Genomic DNA, 24,139 nt, shown 5'->3' on the forward strand with positions numbered 1-24,139 from the left:
TTTTCTTATGACTGAACCTACATTGCCTTCCAGTTCCTTTGTGCTTTGAGACTGTTTCATTTTTCAGACCTAATATTAGCAAAAGTTTCTTTAATAAGCTTTTGAACATATTACTTTGAAATAACCATTCTGCATTGATTTCCGTATCCTTGTCTAAAGAATCATACTCTGCCTCATTCGCTTGTTCCTCCATGATCTCATTCTCCCATTATTCATTTCCATTCTCTATATTCTTCTTTTCCCTTGTATGTACATATACATACATGTGCGTAGTGTGCATAGGTATACATAAATATAGAAATATATATGATACATATAAACCTTATAATAACAAAACATATATATAGTGGTTCATCATTTGAAATCAAATACTAACTCATGAAATTGTTATTGAAAATACCCATGGAACAAAAAGCCAGTGTTGACCCAGTGTAACTGAGTGGTTCAGCATGTATGATTTCCTGCACAATTCACCCACAATGTTTTTTTATTTTATTATGCTTATATTGGCATGTTTTTATATTATCTGCTGTTTAATCCTATTTTGTGGGTTAGAGTTATGTTTTATGACTGGGGGGAGGAATGGGTTTTTGGGATTTTTATTTTTTAAATTATAATTTTAATTGTATGCTATGTCATTTTATTGTTGTAATCTGCTTTGATTCCTTGAGAAAGCAGAATAATAATAATAATAATAATAATAATAATAATAATAAATATTAATGCAACCCTCATCCCCACCGTGATCCTAAAGGCCACTGGTTCCCCTTGTCTTTCTTGCGTACCAATACTTTGACTACATCACCATCTTCCTTTTCTCTCATCACTCCCCTGCTGTGCCCCTTTCCCTCACTGCCTCCCTGGATCTTTCCACCATGCCCATGAAAGGCAGACTGCTCACTTTAGGAAACACTGCTTTCCACTATGATTCCATGCTACAGCATCTTTTATGTCTTGGACTAATATTAAAAATCCAGTTTAAATGCAATCCCCCCCCCCCCAACCATCTCAAGCTGTGGAGAACTCTGGTGGAATCTGAGCCAAAAGATCACTTCAAAAATGAAACCAATATACTGTTTGATGGTGAGTGCAGAAATAAAAGTAACTAGCTATCTAGATATATCAGAGAAGCAGACCTCATTATTGCTAACAATTAGATTCTCAGGATGTAATTTTGAAATAATTGTATGAGAACATGCAAATGGTAAACTTACTGTAATGGATTATCTAGGCCAGTGGTTCTCAAATGGTGGGATAGGACCTACGGGGGTGTGTGCAAGAGAGTTGCTCAATGGGGGTGCAGGACGTAGAAACTCTGTTCCTTCCTCCTTTTCCCAAACATTTTTATATGTTGCGCTAAATACTGGTTTAAATAAAACTGTTCTAATTTAAACATTATCTCCTTGTTGAAATATAAATATATATGAATGTGAGAAGAAAATATGCACATTAAATAAACAAAATATTTTACTCATCTACTACTTCAAGTGAGGGAGCAAAACATGAAGATGTTATGGGGGGGGGGGGTCCCTAGGGTAAAAAAAGTTTGAGTATCACTGATCTAAGTTATTCTTCCATAGACAGTGAGCACTTCCTTGGGGGTGGAACTAGAAGCCAGTGGCCCTAGACCCATGATAGCAAAGCTATGGCACGCATGCCATGGGTGGTATGTGATGCCATTTCTCCCGGCATGGGCCAGGGAGAAAGAGGAACAGGCATGTGTGTGCCCCCCTCCTCCTCCTCCTCCCTGCCTTTCTGAGACAGCTGGAAGCCAAAAAATGGTGCTAGGCAGAAGGCGCCACAGGCTCGAGCTTCTGGTTCCTCCTCCTGGCCTTCTCCCAGCCTTCATCTGACTCTCCAAGACAGCTGGAGGTTGTGAAATTAAGTATTTTTAATAGCTGTAATGCACCAAATAAACTATACTATTTATTTCCCTTCAGAATTAACAAAACTTTATAATTCATCCTGGTGATGTGTGAACAAAGATCAGGGTTCAGAGATTAAGGATTTCTCCAGGCTGGCAGTTCTTTCCCCAACTCCCCCAAAATGGTACTAATCATTTCATGTCAGGTTACACATTCTATATGTATCTTCAATATATTGTCTCTGTTAACTACTCCATTGCTCTGTTTGCTCACGATGCTGGTTTGGAACAGAAACCTTTGGCTGTCCCTGTAGATACTGCCTTACTTCTATCTCTACCATCAGACTTGTTTTTAATCTTTATTTTCTGAATTTGTTTTGTGGAAGAGGTACAGACATTCAGTGATTTATGCTAATTCCATTTCAAGCTCAAAGTAAAGACTCTGGCGACCAGAGTTCTAATCCTGGCTTGGCCATGTAAACCCACTGGGTGACCTGGGCAAGTCACACACTCTCAGCCTGAGAGGACAGCAATGGCAAACCCCCTCTAAAGAAACTTGCCAAGAAAACCCCATGATAGGTTTGCCTTAGGGTTGCCATAAGTTGGAAATGACTTGAAAAGCACAGAACAACAACTTGGCTAGTTCATCAAACATGTTTCTCCCCACTTTAAAGTGGAGATAGTATTGGAGAAACAGAATCGGTGTGTGGGTACATGAATACATTTCTGCAAATACATTGTTAAACATAAACCATTTGAAGAAGTGTGTCTGAATGAGAAATACTTGAAGATAAATTCTGGAACAGCAAAGGTGGAATGAAATTAAATGTGACAGCATAACTCTATGATTCTATGAACTGATATGGATGTAATGCGGCATCTAATGATGCAATCAGAGGACACAGTCAGAAATATAAGGAGTCGTGTATTTCTATTAAGAATGCATGAGTCACAGAGGCTTCCAGAAAGAAAGCTGTAATGAAAGTTGTAAAAAGAAGTGATATAATTTGCTTATGAAGAGAATACAGATGTGATTTATATGTTTTTTTTTAATTTATGATGTTAAACAACCACTACAGTTGCCATCCTCTCCAAATAGCAGAGCCATCAGACAGGTTGACTGGAGAGAATGAATTTATCTTTAGCAAAATAGTTTGGAGTCCAAATCTGCTGGGCTCTGGGCCTATGGATGCCAGTTTACCTAGAATCCTCTTTATAACTAAATTAATTTTAATTTTAATTTATTTTAATCATAGCAAAATTTGGCAGGACAGTGGTTGATGCTGGTCCATCGCTAAGAACATTAGGTATACTCCAAGTGTCATTTCTCCATACACCATCCCAACACAGCACCATCCTGCTTGTGATGTCACATTGCTGTTGTGACATCTGGATTGAATAAACCTGCAAGGGCAAAAAAAGAGGAAGAAATGTTTGGGGTTTTTTTCACTATGGGACAGCTCTCCTCTTAAAAGCCCTATGTTTAAAAAAAAGGAGTAATGATTTCCAGGATGAACAAGATGGGATTTGGACAGAACTTCCCACAACTGGCCACAGATCAGCAACTGGGAAAGAGGGGAAGCTTTGTTTCACGAACCAGATCCAGTCTGAATTTACCACCACTGGTTGTGTATCAGAAACTAGCCACCTACGATGGGAAGGATGACATAAACCGGGTATTTTTAAAGCTTTCTGCCCTTTATAGCAATTTGAAAGACCCGCTAAAGGAGATGCTGCTTCGGTGTGATTGTGAAGATCAAGGAAAACGTAGGTGCTACTTACGGCCACTCATTTTATACACTGTATGTAGATGGTAATAAGGCTGGCAACATTTTTATTTGTCTTGACTTCTGCATAATAGGCTGCTAAGGAAGTTGGCAACTCCAGAGAATGTGAAAATATTTGCTCAGAAGATGAGAGAGACTTCTAGCAGACAATACACTGGGCACCCAATAATTTTTAAATGGAACAAAGATTGGCAGTCTTTAATAGCTTTGCGACAGGACAGGTGCAGGTGTAACAAAGGAGCTTACATCTACATGGCATAAGAACTAAAAAGTATTTACTCCCTTAGATGACATCTCCAGGTGGAAACTGATTGTTGCCACAGGGCAGTATTATCCCATGTTGTCATATACTAATATAGTTTTTATGTGGCTGGTTCAGAATCTGAGAAAATTAATGCCTAGAGTCTCAACATTTTAGCAGCTACAGCCTGAGACGTTGTTATTCACTCTTTAATAACATCAATGATAATGAAGGCCAGAAACCACTTTAATGCTACTTTGCAGAAGATTAAAGAAATGTCTGAAGTGCGATAAAGAGAGGATTATATTTCAATAAAATTAATCCTTCCTAGATAAAGAAAGCTACACTGCCCATCTGGAAAAACCCAATTCAGTATTTTGGGAGAAAAGAGCATTTAATTTGCTCAAGACTTTAAGGCATATAAAAGTAAAACAAGTAAAAACCCATTTGAAAAGAGATTGAAAAATAAACACCACACATGCCTGAATTGGAGAACAAATGGTAAGAGTCTCTCAAGCCATGCATGTCTCAGTTTATAAAATCTTGATGGTAGGTTGCTATTAATGTGGTAATTTCCCCCCCATTTTGTTACTTGTAAAGTTCCCCTCTTGACACAGTGTATACTTCTCAGAGATAACTGTCACATCCAGTAGTTAACCAAGTTCAGAAATCTAGGCTTCAGTAGTTAAAACTCAGCAAACCTTTATTCAGTAACTATAGATCCACACTAGGGACATTTGTTGTCAGAACTGAACAGCAAGCATTAGCAGTGCCTCATTAAACCACACATAATTTCAAAATATTGGCAGGCAAGTTTGGTCATTCATTACCTACTCAAAACAACATTGGATCTCACCTTTTCCATACTGACCTGTCCATATTATTTCATCCAGTACTGTTTCTCCATCAGCAGAATGACCTTGGGTGTTTTGGTCCATGCCTGCATCCTCTACTTTATTATCATGCTACCTGTGTGATAACTATGCTCTGTAGTAATTGCTTCATGGCATATCCATCACTGTGCCACAGCCTGCCCTTAAATTCATGGCAGTTAAGATTCAAAAGCAGCTCCATCAATGGCCCACACTGGTTTATTAAGAGATGTTATCATAGAATCATAAATAGAGTTGGAAGAGACCGCAAGGGCCATCCAGTCCAACCCCCTGCCATGCAGGAAATCTCAATCAAAGCATCCCCAACAGATGGCCATCCAGCCTCTGCTAAAAGACCTCCAAGGAAGGAGACTCCACTAAACTTCGAGGGAGTTTGTTCCACTGTCAGACAGCCCTTACTGTCAGGAGGTTCTTCCTAATGTTGAGATGGAATCTCTTTTCCTATAACTTGCATCCATTGTTCTGGGTCCTGTTCTCTGGAGCAGCAGAAAACAAGCTTCCTCCCTTAATATGACATCCCTTCAAGTATTTAAACAGGGCTGTCATATCACCTCTTAACCTTCTCTTCTCCAGGCTAAACATCCCCAGCTCCCTAAGTCGTTCCTCATAGGGCAAGGTTTCCAGGCCCTTCACCATTTTAGTCACCCTCCTTTAGTCGCCCTCCTTATCAAGAGAGGCATTTCTCCTTCCCTCTCATGTTTGTGCTTCAACATAGTAAGAAGAACATGTGTGGTGCTGTCTTGTTTCTTGCATATTAAATTTGCACTAGCAGCGGCATAGGACCATATATACACATTTTGTAGTAATATAGAGCCACTGTGGCATAGTGGTTTGAACACTGAACTATGATTTTGGTGGCCAGGGTTCAAATCCTCACTTGGTCATTGAACCCCACTGGGTGACCTTGGGTAAGCCACATTCTTTCATCTTCAGAGGATGGCAGTGACAAACCCACTCTGAAGAAACTTGTTTAGAAAACCCTGTCATAAGATCACTATAAGTAGGAAACCACCTGAACAATGTTTCCACCACAATGTATTATTCTGAAGTACAAGGAATGCATCCTGGGCTTTAGGGACATGTAAGCTATCCCACCATCTCCTATTCTTTATATATTAACTAGGAAGTACTAAAGTAAGGAGGTTTACTTCTGAATAAAGACTCATCTATTACTATACCAGGCAACAGTTACCTGAGTCTAGTAATTACTATTCTTTTAAATTTAGAACATGACAAAAAGTACAATTAAATATATACTGGCATACCACAGTTAGCAAAGCCTCTGATAGTAGAAACTCTTTTTAGGAGGGCTTTTTTCAGCACTCATTCAGCTCACCTTTCTTTCATCCCTAAAAACAGTGACTTACCACTGCCGAATTCAATTCTAATTCTTGAAGTATCCTGATATTATCACATGCGTTTTTCCGCCGGCACCAAGCAAGTGAATCCCAGGTAACGTCCGGCTAAAATCCGAGCCCAGCCAGCCGGGAGCTTCCCGTTTTGAAGAGGCCAGCTGACCTCTGGCCAGCGGCACTGGCGGAAAAACATGTCTGATAATATCAGGATACATCCTGAATTAGAATTGAATTCGGCATTGGTAAGTCACTTTTTTAAGCTGTGTGCTAAACTAACTCAAGGCTTTTCAGCAGGGTTGTCAATGGAAGGATAGAGGAGGGCTGGAGAATCAGACTTTCAGGGTCAGGTTGTGGAAGAATGCCTGCAATAATGCAATAAACAAAAGCTTGAGCTGGGAAAGACTGTAATTCTACCCTAGTTGTGTTAACTATAGCAGGGAAAACAAACAGCGTCTGCCTCCAGAATTCCTTAATCTGCATGCAAGAAACAGCAAAAAACTGAAAAGAGGAGAACACACAAGCCTACCTCAGCAGCTACTCCCAGCATAGATCTGTTTGGCCACTAAAAAATGCAATCATAAGAAAAATAGAAGCTGGAAAAAGAAGTCATTTTGGATACATTTTGGAAGAAGCCGTTAAGGGTTTCTAGAAGGTTGAAAATGTTTTTGTTGACTTATGAGAGGCTTAATTGAGCTAGTTGTTTCATTTCACATGTGTGTATTGTTAGTTTTGAATAACCGGTTTGCTGAAATATGTTGAACTGCACTTTTTTGTAGTGCAGAACCTTATTCCTTCTCTTTAATTTTTTTTTTTTTTTTTTTTTTTTTTTTTTGGCCTCTGGCACCAATTCTGTGTTAAAAAAGGTTATCCACATCTCCTTTGTTAAATGAGATAAATCTCTAACTTCACTACAATTTATAATGTACAGTGCACCCTTTATAATGTACAGTGCAGCCTTTTTTACACGGGGGATCTGTTCCGGACCCCCGCGTAAAAAAATGTGTATGCCCAAGCCCCATTGAAAGTAATAGGGCTTGTGCATGGCGTGATGGTGTGGTGGCGTAATGGCACGCGTGCACCATGTGTGCGTGGCCCATTACTTTCATTGGGACGCATTGCCCCTTGCGCCCCACACACTCCTGCACGGCTTTCAACATATGCTGAAAGCCGCGTATAGTGCGTCTGCATATGACGCGGACACACTGTATAGTCTAATTGCAGAGAGCCAGCATGGTGTAGTGGCTTGAGTGTTGGACTATGACTCTGGAGAATAGGGTCTGATTCCCAGCTCAGCCATGAAACCCACTGGGTGACCTTGCGCAAGTCACACTCTTTCAGCCTCGGGAAAAGGCAATGGCAAACCTCCTCTGAACAAAACTTGCCAAGAAAACCCAGGATAGGTTCAGTTTAGGGTTTCCACAACTCGGAAATGACTTGAAGGCACACAACAACAAGTCTAATTGCAATGGCATATTCAAATATATCAAAGCAGTGACCCTGTGCAAATTCATGCTATAAATGATTACAATCTTGTAAAACAAAAGAATTCCATAAATTAGGTAGAAAAAAGGAACATGGAGAACAGTCAAAGGAAGCCGTGTACACAGCAAGGGGAAACATGGATAAGCTGGTTGGAGCCACAGAAAGCAATTCCAGTGGCTGCATTTTTGGTTAATGCTTAGTGGTTAAGATGCCAATTCTGATGGTCAGAAGATCAGCAGGTTAGCAATTCAGTGCTGCATGATGGGGTGAGCACCTTCACTAGTCCCAGCTTCTGCCAACCTAGCAGTTCAAAAGCATGCAAATGCAAGTAGACAGGTACCACTTAAGTGGGAAGGTAACAGCGTTCGGTGCATTCATGCTGGCCACATGTCTACCAGAGCAGCCCTCGAACAACGCTGGCTCTTTGGCTTAGAAACGGAGATGAGCACCACCCCCTACAGTCGATTACGACTAGACATTGATGTCAAGGGACTACCTTTACCTTTAAAGTAGCTAATCCATTCCCTATATTCTTGAACCATGTCACTTTACAAGAGGAATATTCCTCAATAGTAGGACATTGTCGAAATGTATGCAAAAATGTTCATACCAGTGGTCTGAAGTGACATTGCAAATTAGCTTTATCAGCTGTAGTAGACACTAGGGTTGTTAATTTAATAGCAGCCTGACAAACATCAAGTTAGCAATCTTGTCTTGGCGTGAAAATACCAAGATAAAGCATTACCTGCTAACTTACTGTATATTTGGCTGCCGTTAAAAATGCAGCATCAGAGCCAATAAAACCAAAAAAGTGCAGCCACTTTCCATTTACTACCACCATAGCAACTTTACTTTTCACCACCTCAATACTTAAGACAGTTTCTTTTTCTCCCTTTCTCTTCAGGTTTTAAAGTCTCCTACTTTGACGTGTTTGCAAGGAATGAGCTACCTCGGGATGTATATTCTTCACCATCACCAGATCACATGCCTCCAGGAAAAAGATTTTTTTCCAACAAGGCTGCCAAAGAACATGTGGCCCTAGGAGCGTACAAACAGGTTGCTCCAATGGCAACTATAATTGCAAGGTATGATACACCATGAAAGCTGTTTGCAGTGATTTCATCTATTATTCAATTCCTTATTTAGTCACTTTGTATTTTACATTTTCATCTATATTTTAAAAATTCCTGATATTAAGATGGTGGAAGAAATTCCTCTGATTTCCACTGGAAATCTTCCTGCAACAATTTATTTGTTTGCATATGAAGTTGCATGTCGGAAAACCTGACCGTTTGGCAATTTACCATAATCATTCTTCCTTACCTAAACTTTTTGTTTCTTGGGTACATATACCTGTTTTGTCAGGAATCTCACAATCTCTTCTTTCGTTATATATTTAGGGATGTAGCCAAATCCCAGACTGTTTAAAACTTGTATTTAACTTTGAAAGCTGCCAGTCTGACAGCTAATTAAAAAGTCTTAAAAAAGAAACCTCTGGAAAGTTTCTATCTGTTACAATATTCCAAAATATGAAAGTGTAAATGAATGACCAGGTCACACTTTCATAGGCAGCTTTCTCTTTGGAACAGAACACCACATATGCTTTATACTTGTCAAAACACTGGAAATGGCAGAACGAAACAGAATCCTAAATATCACAGAGTGCATTTTTATGCTGAAGAGAACCACTCTCAAAGACAAGGAAAACCTGAAAGAAGACTGAACTAAAAGTTCTTGGAACACAAGAGAATAAAACTGTAATCTTATTTTTTTTAAAAAGGAGAAAATTGTAAACCAACTCCATTCATTGTCAATATATATCTGGACATCATTATCAGTGTCTTGCATATGGAGTCTCTCACTGTAACTCACCTCTTTTAGTTCTCCCATCTCAGCACATCAAATTCGAAATTTCCTTCCTTGGCAGAAGAGATCTACAAATACTTGTTTGACTGTAATATTAATTTATAGGGCTCTTTATGACCCCATTGACAGGACATCAAGATAATTTTCAATAATCTAAATTCATCCCAAACTTTTATGCATGCAAGGAATTGTAATTTTGTGTTGAAAGCTCCTGCATTGGCTGCTCCCAGAACATTTCACCTATTATTCTACAGGATTAGAGAATGCGACAGTTTTGAGGTCACCGATTTAAACATTCCACAAAACTATTTATTTGATACACACACACACACACACACACACACACACACACACACACTTTATATTCTAGGGATCAAACTACCTATGGTCATCAGAGTCACATGAAAGCTGTTCTAAAACCATTTTTTTGGAGGGTGCTACTATTCCCAGTGGTTATGTATTCTACAGGCGGTACAGATATTTGTGCACATGGAAGACAAGAAGGTATTCATCTCTTTTCCAGAAAATAATTTTATTTATTAAGCCCATCCTAGTCAAGTTTTTTGTTGTTCTGTATCGGGGGAGGGAAGGTATCTTTCCCATACAAGGTGGGAAAAAATGTGGAAACACAAAAGGAAAAAAGCAGAAAAAAAGCAGTGACCCACAGACTGGAAGTGCTGAATATACTGTGTATTCCTATATGCAAAAAAGAGACACAAAAGATTGCAGCAATTACAGAACAGTCACAATAATTTCCCATGCAAGCAAAATCATGCTCCAAATTCAAAGATTCCTACCATATTTGGAGTGAGAAATCCCAGAGGTGCAAATTGGATTCTGGAAAGGAAAAGGTACTAGGGATCATGTTGCAAACATACAATGGATAATGGAGAACACCAGATAATTCCAAAAGAAAATCTGCATGTTTTATTGATTATAGCAAAGCTTTTCACTACATAAATCATGTATGGATGCGAGAACATGGTCAGTGAAGAAAGCTGATAGAAAGAAAATCAATTCATTTGTGATGTGGCGCTGGAGAAGAGTGCCGACGATGTCATGGACAGCCAAGAAGATAATCAAATGGGTTCTAGAACAGGATTAAACCCGAACTTTCCCTATAAGCCAGGATGACTAAACTGAGGCTGTTGTATTTGGTCACATCATGACAAGGCATGAATCATTAGAAAAGCCAATGGTGCTTGGAAAGGTAGAGGGCAGTAGAAAGAGAGGAAGACCACAAGTGAGATGGTTAGACTTGATCAGAGAGGCCACAAGCTTGAACCTGCAGATTCTGAGAGGAGGAGTGAATTGAGGGTCTTGGAGATGTTTCATCCACAGGGTCACCATGAGATGAGATTGACCCACGGGCATTTAACAACAATAACAACAAACAGAAAAGAGGCATGAAACACAAACATACACACATAAACCCTTCTGCTACAACTTACCCTTTTTGGATTTAACAGAATGAAACCCCTTCTTAGCTCAACCATTTCCATATATATCTGCTTCATCTTTTCAGCTAAAAAAGAAGTGTCCTCCTTTCACTGTTTCAAACTTTATAATTGCCCAGTTTTAGGGGAAGATATATCTCTTTGCTCCTAGCATGTAACTCGAAAGGTCAAGGTTAATCACAAATTTCTACCACAGTTTTCACAGAACTAATACTGTTCCTTTAACATAATCTTTGAAGGGGTAGCAATGTTAATTTCTTGTAGCAAAACCTACAGAGTCCCATGCCACCTTAAAGACGGATACATTTATTGTATCACAAGTACTTCATGGAATATAACCCATTTTTTCAAACACATGAAGTGTTATGTAGAGATTCAGTTACAAATAACTGAATATAGTGTGTGTGTGTGTGTGGGGGGGGGTGATCGACAATGATATCACAGGGCACACACTGAAAAATTAGAATTTTGGACTATCACCAGAGATTTGAATCAGCAGTTTCTTGACAGACTATAAATATTAAATGATTTTATCTAGTGCTAGAATGTTGGTGTTAACCAGTATATTCTGGGAGTAACTGAACCTGTGGGTGTTTTACAGCTCATACTACAATAAACAAATTTCGTAGTCATTGAGGTGCCTAACACTCTTGCCATGACCTTCATGAGCCACTGAAAGATCATAAAGTTCCACCAGTGTGCTTAAGCCAACAGTCTAGATGGCAAAGGCTTCTTCTTCTTCTTCCCCAGAATAGCAGTTGGATGGCTCTGAAGTGCAGCTCTACTGCCCTGGCTGCTGTTTGGTTATGGGGATGCCTGGTTCCCATCCAGCTGACATTGTGCTATGAACAATTTCATATTCCCTAATGTACAGGGCCAAGGTAGTACAAGCAACCTCTTTCCCAGGCACCTACAACCTCAATGTCACTTACAGTGGCCACCAAGTGCCAAGGAGCCTCCTTGGCCAATTTCCAAAAATTGCTTACACTGAGGAAATAGGGGGGTTACACCAGTGTAACTAATCAACAGGATCCTGGCCTTTGTTATATTAATGTATAATACTAACCAAATGACATAAAAGACAGCAAAATGCATGGAATTGTTATAAAGCTGCACAGCATTTATTCTTAAGATGAACATTTGTAAAGAATATATATTTATTCAAATTTTCTAACACAAATAATGGCATCTTTCCCTCTTTACAACAGATGGACACCAAAGAGCATGTCAACACAGTATGACCAGAAATCAGTTCTGCAAGAGCTTGTGAAATTTGGTGAGATTGAATCAGTGGTCCCTTTCGGAAGGCAAACAGTGATTATCGTATTCAAAGAGGTCAGCTCAGCATGTAAAGCAATGAGTGCTTTCCCACCTAATGGACCAGAAAGAAGTATGCGATGTTTTTGGCATCACAAGTTCATGTCCAAATATGTCACACCCAAATTCCGAAAGACAAAAAACCCTGCAACTTTAGTAACTATGTGATTTCAGTAATGGTGTCATCAATATATTAAGTGGATTATCCTTATCAGCATTAAGGCACAATCTGGATACGCATCTGAACTATTAATTTAGTGACAGTTGTTCTTGCAGTAAAGAAACTAGTTTTATAGAAATGCTTCGTGTATGACTGGGAAGACATCACAGTTTTGATTTCTTCTGAAAGAAGCTCACTATAGCATTCAAGCACTCATCTGACGTCCATCTTTCTTGGAGGCACACACACTCTTGAGAGTTAACTTCATGTAGCTTATCTTTGTCCATGCTTCGTAGTAACTGCTTGGAGACTGTCAAGGACTGGGAAAAGAAGGAGAAATTAACAGCCCACTGTTAGTTGGAAACCACATTTCTTTAATGATGGAACTATACATTAAAAGGTGCACAGAATGCCTGGATTCTTGTTGGTTCACTAGCACTTTTCACTAGCACTTTTCTCAAGTTATGCAATGGTGGAAATAAAAGAGCTAAACCAAAAGGTATCAAGTGTCCACAGACTGCTCTACCCCATTATTGTCAATGGTGGAGTGCCCACAGAACCATACACGCATTGCCACACATTGACTAAAATGGGGCTTCAGCATGAGTGTTTTTTCTCATTCATAGCAGGCCCCAGAACCAAACCCTTGTGGATGGGAAGAATACACTGTGAAATATCTTGCTTTTGGATTGTTTTTTCTATATTACAACACTTTGGACTGGTTGCAGAGTCCTTTTGTGTTTTAGTCAGATAAAGGTACAGTTGGCCTTTCATGTCCACAGATTGCTTATCCATGGATTCAACCATCCATGACTTCCAAAAAGGTATAAATTCTAAAAAGCAAACCTTGATTTTGCTATTTTATCATTTTGATGGAATTTGAGCTTCCAAGGATTTTGGTATTCATGGGCCCACTGTATTGATTAATTTGTGTTTATTATTTTATTTTATTGTTTTATTGTAGTATGTTAGTATGTTGTGTGTGTGTGTGTATATATATATATATCTTTATGTATGTTTTTATATATCTATCTTTTTCTTCCTTCTTCTGAGTTTTTCTATGCTGGTGTTAAATTATATTGTATATATCAAACCAAATAAATAATTTAAGAATATCTGTTTAGAGGGGGTTTGTCCTTGCCTTCCTCTAAGGCTAAGAGAGTATGACTTGCCCAAGGCTTCCACGGCTGAGTGGAGATTTGAATCCTGGCCTCCAGAGCTGTAGTTTAATGCTCAAACCACTATACCACATTGGATCTTTTTGCAGTCAAACAAATTTAGGTGAACCCCATATACCCCAACATAGAAGTGAACTACCCTGAGTTCAATGTGATTTAATCACATGCAAGTGTTAAAAAATTGTAGCTGCGGCACTTAAAAGCTTCAGGACTGGTTCTTTGCAAAGTGAAATATTCAGAGTGAGAAATCAGGACAATGCCTAAAAAAAGTACAATATGGAACCTGTTAAAACTGACCCAATTACAATAGGTCCAATTTCATTCTTATAGTAATTTATCTACTACAGCACCTATGCAAAAAAGTAATACGAGTTACAGGGGGGAAAAAGTTCTTCATAGGAAAGAACAAACATTCAGGTTATTTTTCCTGATCTATTTCATTTACTCTATAGTCATGACTTCCAGAAAAACAAATCACATGCATTTCTTATTTAGTTCCAATATGGTATAATTAATTAATATTTTAATATGCTACAAACTGTAACAAGATGGGGATCAAAATATCAGATTAGTAAGGTTGAGAAAAAGCTTTCCTCGGTGCTGGAAAAACTTAAAACCAATGAAGTTAATCAATCATATCAAGCAATGTGTCATTTTAATAAAAAGCAAGAAAAAGTGACAGTTGAATGACGAGCATTATTGCATTACAAAATTAAGACAACAGGCAGCAAGATAGAAGCAGCTATCTGTTTACATCTCCACATGTCCTTGAAGCACATTTGTTTTATTTCCAACTGACTAGATTATCGCACTACACTCTTAAAACGGGGCTAGGTCGCTTTAACTGCTCTGGAGCCTCCTGTTGCATTCTGGGACTTGTAGTTTAGGAAGGGCCATTTAGACTATTCAGCCAGAGAGCTCTTAAGCCTCACTGAACTACACACCTCAAAAGTGCAACAGAAGGCAGTCAGAGCAGTTAAAGCGATCTACCAGTGTTTTAAGAGTGTAGTGCCATAATTTAGTGAGACAATCGTAAACGCATGCCTATTGTCCAGCTGGAAAAAATCTGTTTGGCAAAAGCTAGGCTTTTATGACCATCTCTCTCTGGAGGGAGAAGAGAAGTACTACGACATCATGTAGGGAGATAAGCAGAAAGTCACTTCTATCTCACTGCTTTTCGTCCTTCTTTTGTAATGCGACAAGGCTATATGACTCACAGGAAAAATCCACTCCCTTCTCTAATGGATCTGGAAAGGACACAAGAAAGAAAGGGGTTTGAAAGTGTAGTACTGACACCATTATTATTATTAGTGGCGGTAATAGTAGTAGTAGTAGTAGTAGTAGTAGTAGTAGTAGTAGCAGTATCCTGCTCTTTCCCCAGAACTGGCCTTGCATTCTTCAGGGAATCACAGAACCACAGAGCTGAATGGGACCCCAAGGTCTATCTAATCTAAAAGTCTGCCATGCAGACAAGCACAAACAAAACACTCCTAAAACACAGCTTTTCCACCTCTACTTAAATAATCCCAAAAGAGGGAGAGCCCATCAACCACCAAGGCAGTCCATTCCACTGCTTAACAGCTCTTACAGTAAAGACATTCTTCCTAATGTTAAGGCGGAATCTCTTCTCTTCTAATTTGAATTCACTGGTTTGTGTTCTAGTCTCTGGAGCAGATGAATGACTCCTTTCATTCTTTATAATCTGGAACAGAGACCCTTTTTTCACTGGAAAAGTGTGAATAGCCAGGGCTGCATCACGGAAATATCTCTAAACTGGGAGGACAAAACCTGTAGCCAAAGTACTGTGTACTGCCCCAAGTGCCACACCACCATCACTCATTTCTACCTTTGCCAATTTCCTACTGATTTCAGAGACTGCTCTTTTGACACTGCTGCTGCCAGCACAGAAAAGGATGCCTTAGGATTTCTGAAAAAGGGCGCCAAGAGCTCTTTCTTCACATAGAGCAAGGGTCAGCAAAGTGCTGCCCACGTGCCACATGTGCCCCCAGGAACTCTGGGGGGAAATTTCAAATGTTATTGCTTCAAAATGCCCCCGCCAATGCATTCTAGGTTTGTAGAGGGCATTTCCACCATCTTAGTCACCCAGGGGTAAAAAGCAATTTTTGTAAAGTTTTTCAAAAAATATTTGTTTTGCCTCCAAATGTTTTTTATGGAACAAAGCATGCATTTCCTCAAATTTTATGCCTCCCAGGCCAATTTAGACCCAAGAGAGGCTTTTTTGAAATAGCCACCGATTTTTTTTTATCCATGGGTCCAACCATACAGTTTGAAAATATTTTAAAAAATTATATAAATTCGAAAAAGGAAACCTTGATTTTGCTATTTTATGTAAGGGACACCATTTTACTTCCATTGTACTCAATGGGACCTGAGCATTCATGGATTTTGTTATACACTGGGGGGCCTTGAACCAAACCCCAAGGAACTACTGTATATGTATACGGATGAAGAAACAGGTGTGGTGGTGAAGTGTGCACTAATTGTGTATGAACACACACACACATATATATACAGTGAGTCCTTGTTATACGCGGGGGATCCGTTCCGGACCCCCCCCGCGTATAACAAAATCCGCGTATGCTCAAGTCCCATTTGTCCCAATGGCGGCGCGCGTGCATGCGCGCCGCCATTGGGACAAAAGTTCCTTCTCCCTCCCCTCCCTCGCTTCCCTCCTCCCTGCCTCCCTCCCTTCCCTTCCCCTTACTTACCTTCTCGGTGCGGCGGCAGAGGCCAAGCCTCGGCTTCCTTGCCGCCGTGCAAGGGCGCGATGGCGGTGCTGGAGGCCTCTTGGCCCCCAACAGCAGCACCACCGGGCCTTTGCCACAGCGGCGGCGAGGGAGGAGGCGCGCTGCCATTGGGGACAATTTCCCAATTTGCCATCTGCGGATGCTCAAATCCGCGGATGGCAAATCCGCGTATAAGGAGGGCCAACTGTACTTATGAATACACACACACACATATACATACATACATATATGCTTGTGAAGATTTTGTCAACATATTGCTGCAAAATATTTCTTTTTTTAACACAAGCTATTAGGCCCAAATCCAATCATGCAGTCTGCCAGTTGTTCTTGGACTGCAATTCCCATCAGCCAATGTAGCCAGTGGTAATGAATGATGGAAAGTGCAGTCCAAAAACAGGAACATTTGGAGGACCACAACATCTGCCAAGTGCCAGCTTAAGAGCTTAAGATGTAACCAATTTTTAACACCAACATTTCTTGGAAGGCTTGCATATTCCTTCAGTCTTATCCACACTTCTTTCTGGAAAGCATTGTCAGGAAAAACCTCTGTCACAAGCCCCTGGGAACAGGCTTCTGCAGCAGTCAGCTTCTTGTTGAAAAGCAGCACCTCAGCAGCCTGAATGAAAAGAAGAGAAGAATGGGGAGGGGAGAGTTTAAAAAGTAAATTTAAATGTTTTTTTTTTAAATCTTATTGCAAGGAGAACTAACAGCTTCACAGCAGAGTGCTTGCTTTGTATGCAGAAGATCCCAAATTAAATTGGTATTTCCAGTTTAAAAGATCAGGAAGCAGATTACAGGGGAAAATTTTTTCCCTGAGAGTCTGAAAAGTCAAAGTAGACAGTGCTGCACTAGAATGTCATGGTCTTTGATCGGGATTCATATTTCTCCCTGTGCTCCTATTTAATCTACAGCATGTTTAGCTTCTGAAAGTGTTGTGCACATAAATGCTTTCTATGTCAGTACTGAGTTGGGAACCAAAGACATCCTAAATCTCACACATGACCCATTAATGACTCTAACAAGACTTCTTTCTGAAATACTATCTGGGATACAGAGTAGAGTTTTAGTTAAACTACAGTCAAACTCATTTAGTCAAATGAAATAAATGCTTTTTAAAATGAAATAAATGAAAATGAAATGAATCATCTTTCTCTTAAGATGTCAGCCACAGATACCGGCGAAACATGAGGAATAAACTCTTCTAGAACATGGCCACATAGCCCGAAAAACCCACAAAAACTATAAATAAGCCACCTTGAGTCCCATGTCGGAAGAAATGCAGGCTATTAATCAATTAATTAAATTGCTGTTGTTGTTGTTACTGTGTGTTTCCAAGTCATTTTTGATTTATGTCAACCCTAAGGCAAGCCTATCATAGTTTTCTTGGCAAATTTCTGTACAGGAGGTTTGTCTCTATCATCCTTTCGGGCTGAGAAAATGTGACCCAGTGGGTTTTTTTGTTTTGCTTAAGCAGGGATTTGAACCCTGATCTCTAGACCTGCAGTCCAACACTCAAACGTACACATGGTTAAATCCAGCACTCATCCTATCTAGAGCAGAGCCACTTAATTAAATAGGAGTTAATTAAGTTGAAACTAATAGATTCCATTCATTTCAATAGGTTTAATGGTGGACTAATGTTGGATGTAATTCATAGTCTGACCCATTTCTTGAGTCCTGTTACCAAGGGTTCTTTAACAGGGTCCCTCCTTGTCTACTTTCCTCACATTTCCACCTGAAGAAAGACATGACAGAGGAGTGTGAGGCTGGGCATTCCTTTGCTCCTGAGTTACACAAAGCATGGTGAATAACAGAGTTTTATGGTACAACTTTGCCTGAGCAAAGCCCAGAAATAAGCCATCAAACCAAGCATTCATAAGAGCCCTACCTCCATGCCATCTGACATCATCCGGCCTGGGAGGGAGTGAAAAGGCAGGCCTAACTCCATCAGAGCTAGCCAGAACAAGAAGAAGGGCCCTTCCTCTAGTCCATCTGCCATGGTCCAGAGAGAGAGAAGAACTGCTGGACCTGATCTCCTTCCCCATTGCCATTCCCTTCTCCTTTTGTGTCATGTCTTTTTAGATTGTTAGCCTGGGGGCAGGGAACTATCTGAATAACAATCTGTAGGCTGCCCTGAGAGCCTTTAGGACTGAGTAGCAGGGTATAAATTCAGCAAACAAACAAACAAATAAATAAATCCATGTCTTACCTTGGCTAAACCCATAATTTTGGGAAATGTATATGAGGAACATCCTTCTGGACTCAGACCCAGGTTGCTAAAAGGTGTGTGAAATGTAGCCTGTGAAAAAAAGAGACTCTTCACTTAAAATTTTACTTTCAAATGATATGGTATACATCTATCTGAAAATCTATCTGTTATACATCTATCTGTTATAAATTCTGGGTATGAATAGCAATCAGACTAGAGACGTTTGGCTTGTAGATATTAGAGAGTTTGTAAGCACAATAAGATAATAAGTGTGGCCCTAACTCTACAGTCAACATTTTCAGCTGCTCATTTATAACATAAAGGCACAATGTAGCCAGATTTTTGACTTTCAGAACACAACTCATCAGCTGTCCAATTACAGCTGTCATCCAAAATGTGAACATGGATGGCTGTGGACATACTCTTGACCCATGGAAGACCACAGTTCATTCCATGAAAGACAGGAGCTAGATATAACCAGCAACAGTAACATCTTTGAAATATGAATCATTCCCAGCACTGACATTTATAAACTTGATCATTTACTTGAACAAGAATGAGACACTTGCCCAGGTTTCCCACACTTATCTCCTGCAAATACCTACTCAGGGCCATCTTGACTACTGACATTTGACTCATGGAACACTAAGCAAGTTATTTTCAACCACCTCTTTTAGGCAGCCTTTCTAATGGTCACAAGCATGTATCTAGAGGAAGGAAATCTAAGCCAAGAGGATCCAACCATTGTTTAACAAATGCTATTGTAATTTTAGTGTTGTTTGAAGCCCAGAACTGCTTTGAGTTTTCCTAGAGAAAGAAAAGCTGTCTAAAAACGGAATAGATTTTATTCAAAGTCACCTCTAATTCTATGAGACCTAATACTGGAGACAGGAAGCAATCATGCAGAAGACTTACTCTGTCAGTAGCATATACAATGTCAAACAGTCCAAGGAGAGTCACGGAGATTCCAACTGCTGGCCCATTCACAACGGCAATCAATGGCTTAGGAAAATCAATAAAATGGTCAACAAAGTTTCTGGAAGTATAAAAGGAATAGGACTTTATATAGTGGGACAGTTTTTGTTGCTGTCAGAAATTTTCTCATATCACAACAAACATGCTAACTATATCAGAAGAATGCTACACATTGTAACACAGGACACATTCCTCCCCTAAAGAAATAGTACCAAATAACTACAAAATATCAAGTTCTAATGCCAATACTTCTGGTTCCTTTATGATTTGGATGAATATTTTCCCTTAACAACAGTTAGTAGGAGCTACAGAAACTATGGAAAACACCACCTTTTTAGTTCTGAACATTTTCATGTTATTGCTCAATACATGCCTCACATCTTCAACTATTTTCTGTTTTATGTGCAGCCTAAAGGCAAAGCTACTATTTTCTGACTGACTTTTATCATGCTGCGATTCCTCACGTGAATCACACTGATATTCCTGCTTCTCCCTAAAAGCCTATAAAGCAGGATTAATTTGTTTGCGGGTTTTTCCTTTGTTTAATATTATTTCAAACTATAATGGGTGTTCTGACTTGCAAAATGAATTGTGGAATGGCAGTCAACAAAAAGTAAATACTGTACAGTCGGCCCTCCACATCTGTGGCTTTGTTTGACTTTTGTGAATTTGATTACTCATGGATTTTATTAATATGTTATCTCTAGAAATCTCTAGCTCCTCCAGTGCAACTTACTGGTCAATCTCTGAAAGAGGCTGTGCTGGAGGACCTAGAGGGAATACTTCTCTATGCATTTGTAAATCCTCCAGTACAATTCTATGGCCAGCCTCCAGAAGAGTTGCACTGCAGGACCTAGAGATTCCTAGAGAAGTTCTCTCAGGTAAAAAAAAAATTATTTGCAGTTTTTCCACTTTCAGTGGCCTGTGCCCCTAATCACAACAAATGTGGAGGTCCCACTGTACACTGTGTTGACCTCTTAAGCTTGGAAGGATTTTATGAAATTACAGAGACGTGAGTGGTGGTTTTAAGAGTAAGGAAACTGTCACTTCTGCTCCTCTCAAGCTGCATTTGCACTGCAGACGTAATCCAAGTTGAAACCACTTTAAGTGAAATGGTTCAATGCTATGGAATTCTGGGAATTGTAGTTTTGTAACATTTGAAAAGCCCTCCCTTCAGCCACCATCTTGGAGGGAGAGAGGCAGGCTAGCTCCAACTGCCTGCCTGAAGAAGAAAAGCCCTCCCTTCAGCCACCATCTTGGGGGGAGAGAGGCAGGCTAGCTCCAACTGCCTGCCTGGAAGAAGAAAAAGCCCTCCTTCCGACCAACATCTTGGGGAGAGAGGCCTGGCCTGAAAGACTAAGAGCCCTCCTTCTGACCACCATCTTGAGGGGGAGAGAGGCCTGTTATGTTTTATTTTGACTATGTATTGTACTTGCTGTTGTACACCGCTTTGATCTAATTAGGAAAAGCGGAATATAAATAAACATTATTATTATTATTATTATTATTTAGCTTTCTGTGTCAGAGACCATTTGTGCCACAACAAACTACATTTCCCAGAATTCCATAGCACTGAGCCATGACAGTTAAAGTGGTGTCAACCAGGATTATTTATGCAGTGCAGATGCAGCCTCAGTTAGCAAAATATGTTCAAAATGTGGGATTTTGTAAGAACAATTCTACATGAATCTTACTTGCATTTCACTGGGTACTTCTCTATTTGCTTAATTTTATGTGTGTTCTCATATATAAGTTAGACATGAGGTAGTATATTTATAGACATTTTTGAGCAGATGTATTGTTGTTGTGTGCCTCCACGTCATTTCTGATTTATGGTAACACTAAGGTGAACCTATCATGGGGTTTTCCTGTATTGTGTTTTTATCAGTAACGATTAAGGAGAAAAAAAACCATTCTGCTCCTTAACCTGCAAAAGGAAAAGAAGAAATTACATCTAGGAAATGAAACTACAATGTAACTTTGTATTTACCTCTGCCACAAAATTTTTAATCTAGTCAAAATATACATATCAAGTCAACTGGGCTCCTGTAAATGAAGCACAAGAGTCTGATACAGAAGATGTGCCTATATCTGCAATTCTATGTGCCCTTATATCATATGCTCTAGCAACCTCTGTGTGGAGATATGTTGTTTAAATGATGCATGCGGCCTAAGAGGCCGGAAGCCACGCCAAAGCCATGCTCAAGTCCTAAGGACTAGAGCGCAGCTTTGGCACAGCTTCTGGACTCTTAAGATGCATGTGTCATTTAAACAGCATACCTCCAAAGTGGCCCGAAGCAGCTTTATTTTGGCCTGTCTGTTCAGGCCCTTAGTTTCTCATTTTCTAAAATGGTTTGACACCATGCATATGTGCATACTTATCAATGCATTTCAACATAATGTAAAGTAAGTCTTACCTCAGATCCTGTGCACTCTTCTTTGCTTCCTCCTCTATATTATCTGTTGGGATGTTGGCATAGTTGTTCAAATCATTTCCACTGCTGTAGTAATCTCCACTGCCTGTAAAGAAGTATACAGCAAAGCTTCTGAACAGGTAAAATATATAAATGGGGAGTAGCTGTTATGCTCATAAAGATATATACCAGATTGAAACATCAAGTATATCGTGGGCATGCCTGAATAAAAGGTTGGAGTTTTATGTGTCCTTGATTTCAAATTGAAGATCTTTAAGCATTTGCATGACTATAAATTTGCAATGAGAAAAATTATTTAAACAAAGATTTCTCCAACTGTATTGCTTGGAATTGCCATTTTTACTTGACTAGAGACAACGGATACTTTTAGATTTTTTTAAGGAGTTCTTCTGCATTTGGATAACATTGTATAATATGCAGAACAAATTGGTCTTTTAACAGTCACAGTAGAAAAAAACACTAACATTGTAAAGAAGACAACAAAATTTAAATGTTTTGCAATTTGGCAGAATTACTGTATATACTTGTATACAAGCTGATTTCATGCATAGGTTGAGGGCAGGTTTGGGGACCAAAATTATGGATTTTGATATTATCTGTGGATAAGTCAAGGGTAAAAGCTTGGGGCATGTAACAAAGGATGTAAAGGATGAAGCAAAGGAAACAGTGCCAAAGAACTCACAAAATTCAAAAAGGTCAGAAGCAGTGCCAAGCACTCATGTTTTGCCACGCTACTCAGAGAAGGGGATAGTTCCTTTTTTATATATAAGAGTTAAGGTACAGTACTTGTACTGAACCATGGATAAATCAGCTCAGTTTATTGGGGCCTATTTTATGACTAAAATTTCTAGACTTATACATGAGTATGTATGGTATCAATTTTTAATTTGTGTTTAATAGCCCACAATGTCAACTAAACAGCATCCAATAAGGAGGGAAAAGTCCATGTTTAAGATACTACACTTTTATTCCCTTGATTTATGGATTTATGTGGACCAGGCTAGATGCATAATGACTCAGATGAGAAAATGGATCTTTCTCAAATCAATGTATTCTGGCGCAGGGAAGGAGATGATTTGGAGAGAAGAAACTGAGATTATGGGAGGGGGGATTAACCTTTACCTACATCTGCAGCTTCTCCCATGCCTTCTCATCTTCCAGATTCTTTCCCATAGCCCAGGCTGTTAGATGCATGTTTCTATTTGGATGCCTTCTTACTCTGGGTCTTTCTTTGCCTCATTTCTTTCCTTCTGAGTGACATATCGCCTTGAAACTAGTATTGTCCCTACTGTGTTTTCTATAGGCCCAATGCCTTCTTAGGCCCCATCCAGTTAATGGCAATAGTTTGTCTACATTTATTTAAAATGATCAATATTGTTATCTTCAGCCAACATCAACAGTTAAACAGAATTAAAGAAATGGAAAGCAAAGCATGCTTTTATTAACAATGAAAATGATCTTGAAAATATTTAGCCATGGTGTTTGTGGAAAGCTTTCCACATTAATGAAGAAAGTCTTTCTATGCCCCTTTCCCTATGTATGCAAGAATTTTTGTCTTAGCCTCTTAAATACAAACTAAGTATTAAAAAAATAGATCTATATCTGTGCCTCTTGCTCTTCTGGGTCTTCACAAGAAAAAAATGCACACTGAGGTTTTGAAAATATGCTGTAAAGTAATGCTTCTCAGACTGATGTGATGTGAGGGATCAGCATTTTTTCCCAAATGTGCTGGAGACAAGTACCATATTTGTGCCCATTGGCTACAACTGTCTCTTTCTTTCCTGGAAACTCACCAGAAAACAGCAGCTACTAGCTCAGGGACTGGCATCAGTAAAGAGAACATGACTTTGAGTAGCACTGCTCTAAAGTAAGAAAGAACTTGACATATGAGACCGTGCAAGGTAGTCATGTTGGCTGTTACTGGAACACCAGTATGCTGCACCCTGAGTAGATGCAGAGATGTAAAAGAAAATCTCAATCTAGTCAGAAAAGATAGACAAACAACACAGAGCTTTTGATCAAAAGGGCCAGACCCCCCCTCCAAGCTACACAGATTGATAACAAGTAAGACAAGTTTACTGAGTTTGCACTGACTGTCTATACCTTTAACATAAACAAAGAACAGGAAGCTCTTCAAACACTACAGCAGATG

General features: G+C 39.4%; 2 protein-coding genes across 7 annotated transcripts in view; one reads left to right on the forward strand and one right to left on the reverse strand.

Moving 5' to 3' along the window:
* The first annotated feature begins 3,375 nt into the window (after positions 1-3,375).
* On the forward strand, positions 3,376-12,511 carry LOC149317011 (testis expressed protein 56-like). Its single transcript, XM_089516674.1, has 3 exons — positions 3,376-3,631; positions 8,527-8,707; positions 12,154-12,511. Exons 1-3 carry the CDS (start codon positions 3,376-3,378, stop codon positions 12,428-12,430), a joined length of 714 nt encoding a protein of 237 aa, XP_089372800.1. The 3' UTR covers positions 12,431-12,511.
* The window catches only part of LOC149317012 (enoyl-CoA delta isomerase 2-like), a 63,996-nt gene continuing 51,246 nt past the window's right edge, over positions 11,390-24,139 (reverse strand). For all 6 annotated transcript variants that reach the window (XM_089516671.1, XM_089516670.1, XM_089516673.1 and 3 more), the window contains 5 exons: positions 21,970-22,072; positions 19,493-19,613; positions 18,578-18,667; positions 16,841-16,984; positions 11,390-12,742 (listed from right to left, as the gene is read on the reverse strand). In XM_089516671.1, coding sequence (XP_089372797.1) covers positions 12,587-12,742; positions 16,841-16,984; positions 18,578-18,667; positions 19,493-19,613; positions 21,970-22,072 — 614 coding nt within the window. In that variant the 3' untranslated portion in view covers positions 11,390-12,586. The remainder of the gene's footprint in view (positions 12,743-16,840; positions 16,985-18,577; positions 18,668-19,492; positions 19,614-21,969; positions 22,073-24,139) is intronic.

The sequence above is a fragment of the Sceloporus occidentalis genome, unplaced genomic scaffold, assembly GCF_023333645.1.
Source record: "Sceloporus occidentalis isolate IW3139 unplaced genomic scaffold, rSceOcc1.0.p SCAF_3, whole genome shotgun sequence".
Lineage (NCBI taxonomy): Eukaryota > Metazoa > Chordata > Lepidosauria > Squamata > Phrynosomatidae > Sceloporus > Sceloporus occidentalis.